The sequence below is a fragment of the Atta colombica genome, unplaced genomic scaffold (genome assembly GCF_001594045.1).
Source record: "Atta colombica isolate Treedump-2 unplaced genomic scaffold, Acol1.0 scaffold254, whole genome shotgun sequence".
Lineage (NCBI taxonomy): Eukaryota > Metazoa > Arthropoda > Insecta > Hymenoptera > Formicidae > Atta > Atta colombica.
In genome coordinates, this window is record NW_017259353.1 from 1,143,448 (window position 1) to 1,147,045 (window position 3,598).

The window sequence follows — 3,598 nt, forward strand, 5'->3', positions numbered from 1 at the left end:
CGGACAATTCAATCTCAGAAATTAACTTTATAAATTTTGAAATATTCTTTTCATGCCATTGTAGTACTTCATTACTTTTTTCTTACAGGCATATGTATCGTTTCATTCATATGGCCAATATATTTTATATCCATGGGGATATGATCAGCGTTTGCCGCCTGATTACCGAGATCTTGATGCGGTAGGGCTTGAAGCAGCTAAATATATGAAGTACGAAGGAGGCGATAATACAGAGTATACCGTCGGAAATAGCGCGATAACGTTGTATCCTGCTGCTGGCGGTTCTGATGACTGGGCTAAAGCTCTGCTCAAGATCAAGTATGCATACACGATCGAACTGCGGGACACTGGAAGACACGGCTTCCTACTGCCACCTCAGCATATTATTCCGACAGCCAAGGAAGCACTAGCCGCAATAAAAGTAATCACGAATGCTATCAAGAAATAGTAAATGAATTATTAAATATACATTTGTAAAATATATTTGATTGGAGAATTTGATTAGGGAAGTGAGTCTTTCAACTATTTGCCTCTCTTGCTACTGTATTTTATATACTGTATAAAAGTCTAAGAATCTTTAATTTTTATCATTCGAATAGTGCATTGTTATTCAGAATTGTTTTTTGTGATACTTTATGAATGTATCTTATAATCGTTATATAATAATATTACCAATCAATAAAATCTGCAAACAATTCTTTACAATGCAATAGTTTGGTATCTATTGTATTTAAATTTGTGCTAAAAGGTATAAACTGAAGGTATATATAATTAATTTATTTTGCATATTGCATATTTTGGATATAATGTATTTTAGCATGAATTTAATAATTTTGGATTGACTTTTGCCATATTAAATTTATTTTTGTAACAATTATATGATTATCCTATATTACCCTTGTATTAGATTCAAGAATTATTTTAAGTATATTAACTTAGAATAGGTATTGTTTATTTTTTAGTTAATATCACTGTGACAAGTATATATTTATAAGATAATTTGTAACTTATGTGTACTGTGTTATCTATTGAATAAAATAAAAACATAAATAGTTATCAAAGACGTTTTCTTCATTCAAATTACTATTTAGTTTTCTACTCTAGGTGGATCGGAATAAAAGACGTCATTATTTATTTAAGCTGCGTGTTGACTTTTTGTCGAATAATATACAATAATTCGTTATTCAGTATGCATTTGATATAGCATCAATATTGCTGTCATTAATAATTATGATGATTTTCTGCTCGAATCAATTGTTGAAACTGGATACCTTGGTGTATACAGATGACGCACCTGCAGTACTAGCCCCTCCCCCCATAGAAAAATACTCCAAAATATAATTCCAATGAGAAACAGTTTTTCTCCATTACGCGAAATTAATGGGCCACCAGAATCACTCTAAAAGTGTATTAAAAACTTGACATTAAATTGCTACATTAATAGACGATAACAAAGCTATTGTCATTTACTGAATTTACTGAATGTCTGACATTTACGCTGTATGCGGAAATCGCTTTGTCCGATGGCCCAGTACAGACAACTGTTTCGTGAACAGGAGAAAAAGAAGATCTTGTCAAATTACTAACAGCTTCGTAACATATTATGCGATTAATGTATTCCATTTGAATTTGTTGAAGTTTATCTGGAATTTTGGGAAAAATGTCAGTTGAAGTGGACCTTATCCACAAAGTCATGTCTTTCCAGTTGATTCACTTTCTGGTGATGCTAATTCGATGGCTTGTACTTCCTTTGTCAATTCCTTTATTAATGGAGACGCAAACTTAAGCAGAGCAATGTCATATGGACCAACACCATTAATAAATATAAAATATATATTACGGCATAACTATAAAATTATATATTCATCAACAAATAGATATTAATTGAAACATAAATTACTTATTGCCGTTCAATGTTTGACTTATCCTTGATAATTTTCATGTACATGAGCTACTACTTGGCCTATCTGTTCGGTAATCTCGTTAAATTGAATATTGTATTTTTCAGCCTTAACGCGAAAACGGTTTAAAGAAGAAATTGCTTGGCGCAGAAATTGCTTGTGCTGCTATCGTTATTCATCGTTTGTTCAAGATGGATTCGATGCAGAAATATTGAGAATTCTCATCCAAAGTTACAAATATCGACGTAATTTGGATAAAACTATGTGTATCTTAATCGTCTTAATGAAATAGTATGGAACATCCAAATCAAAAGTTGCATCTTCGAACGAAAACAAGATGAGATTATGTTTACTTTTTGAAATTAAATGCACATAAATATCTTTCCAGAATGATTAGATGGTTAATTAAAGTAATTTTACATAATTTAGATGTTATCTAAATAATTTTATATAGATAACTGCAAATACTGTGCAGATCTATTGTTTTTGCGAAGTTTTTTTAAGAAAATATATCTTTACATACATCTATATTATAATCTTAATATTTTAATTAATATTATAAAACGTGAAAACAATTATTTACATAGTTCAATTGTACAGTTTTGCATCTCTTATATTTAAAAAATATAAAAATTGAATTGGAAAAGTAAGCATAAAACATGAAATATATCTGTTACAACATTTTTTGATAATAAAACAAGTTTTATAATAAAATAAGGACTGATTGAAGAGAAAGCAAGTAAATTTCGGTCAAATAAAATTATGTATTAATAGAATCTGAAACTTCGGTTTCTATTTCGGTTTCGGTCAGTTTCGGTCAAAATCAGAATTTCGATTTAATTTTGATTTCGGCCAAAATTAAGAGAAAATTTCAGTAGATAAACCGAAATTGTACAGTTGCAACGTGTTTAAGCGTTCAAAAACAATTTCGATTTTAATTACTACTTGTTTATTAATTACTACTTGTCGATTAAGCTTAAGATAATTTTGAATACAAACTTTGATATGATCCTAATAACTGTGATTTGATTTCGTTTTAAAAGTTGAGGATGCAAATATTATTATACTGTTATAATTAGATATTTTAATAAAATCTCTCTCTTTTTAAAGAATAAATTTGTCATGTTTTCTGAAAATCATACAGTCTTTGTAGAATTAATAAAAAAATGTCGATTTCGACTCTGGCCGAAAAAATGTGACTCCGCTTCTCTCTCTTTCCCCTCCCCCTCTTCTCTCTTCCCTCCCCTCTCTCCCTTTCTCTTTCTCTCTCTCTCTCTCTCTCTCTCTCTCTCTCTCTCTCTCTCTCTCAAGATTTATTTAAGTTTCGGTTTCAGTTTCGTTTTCGCCGAAATTGAATGACAATCGAATATTGGTTTTCGGCTGATGGTCAAAATGTGGTTTTCGTTAAACTCTAGTATTAATATTCTTCAGCTTGAGAGAGTAAATTTAAGTGACATTAAAATATTATTTGTTAAAGTTAATAATTAATAATAGACAGTTAAAGGAAGTTTTGTTATCAACACGTTACTGCTGCATATTATTTCGAGTAATATCAGTAATTATTTTTAATAAATTAATTAAATGAATAAGATGTGTAAGTACCCTAACATATGCGGGCATAAATTGTTACTGTATGTTTGAATATTCGATTATAATTTAACCTGACTAAAAGTTTATATTATTTATATTATTTATAT

At 29.6% G+C, this 3,598-nt stretch overlaps 2 protein-coding genes across 2 annotated transcripts in view; one reads left to right on the top strand and one right to left on the bottom strand.

Moving 5' to 3' along the window:
• Positions 1-448, top strand: part of LOC108689028 (carboxypeptidase B-like) — a 3,858-nt gene extending 3,410 nt beyond the window's left edge. The window contains exon 6 of the mRNA XM_018195619.1: positions 89-448. Coding sequence (XP_018051108.1) covers positions 89-448 — 360 coding nt within the window. The remainder of the gene's footprint in view (positions 1-88) is intronic.
• Positions 449-1,228: 780 nt separating this feature from the next.
• The window catches only part of LOC108689024 (lectizyme-like), a 2,894-nt gene continuing 524 nt past the window's right edge, over positions 1,229-3,598 (bottom strand). The window contains 4 exon segments of the mRNA XM_018195615.1: positions 1,229-1,399; positions 1,498-1,682; positions 1,685-1,816; positions 1,928-2,066. Coding sequence (XP_018051104.1) covers positions 1,229-1,399; positions 1,498-1,682; positions 1,685-1,816; positions 1,928-2,066 — 627 coding nt within the window.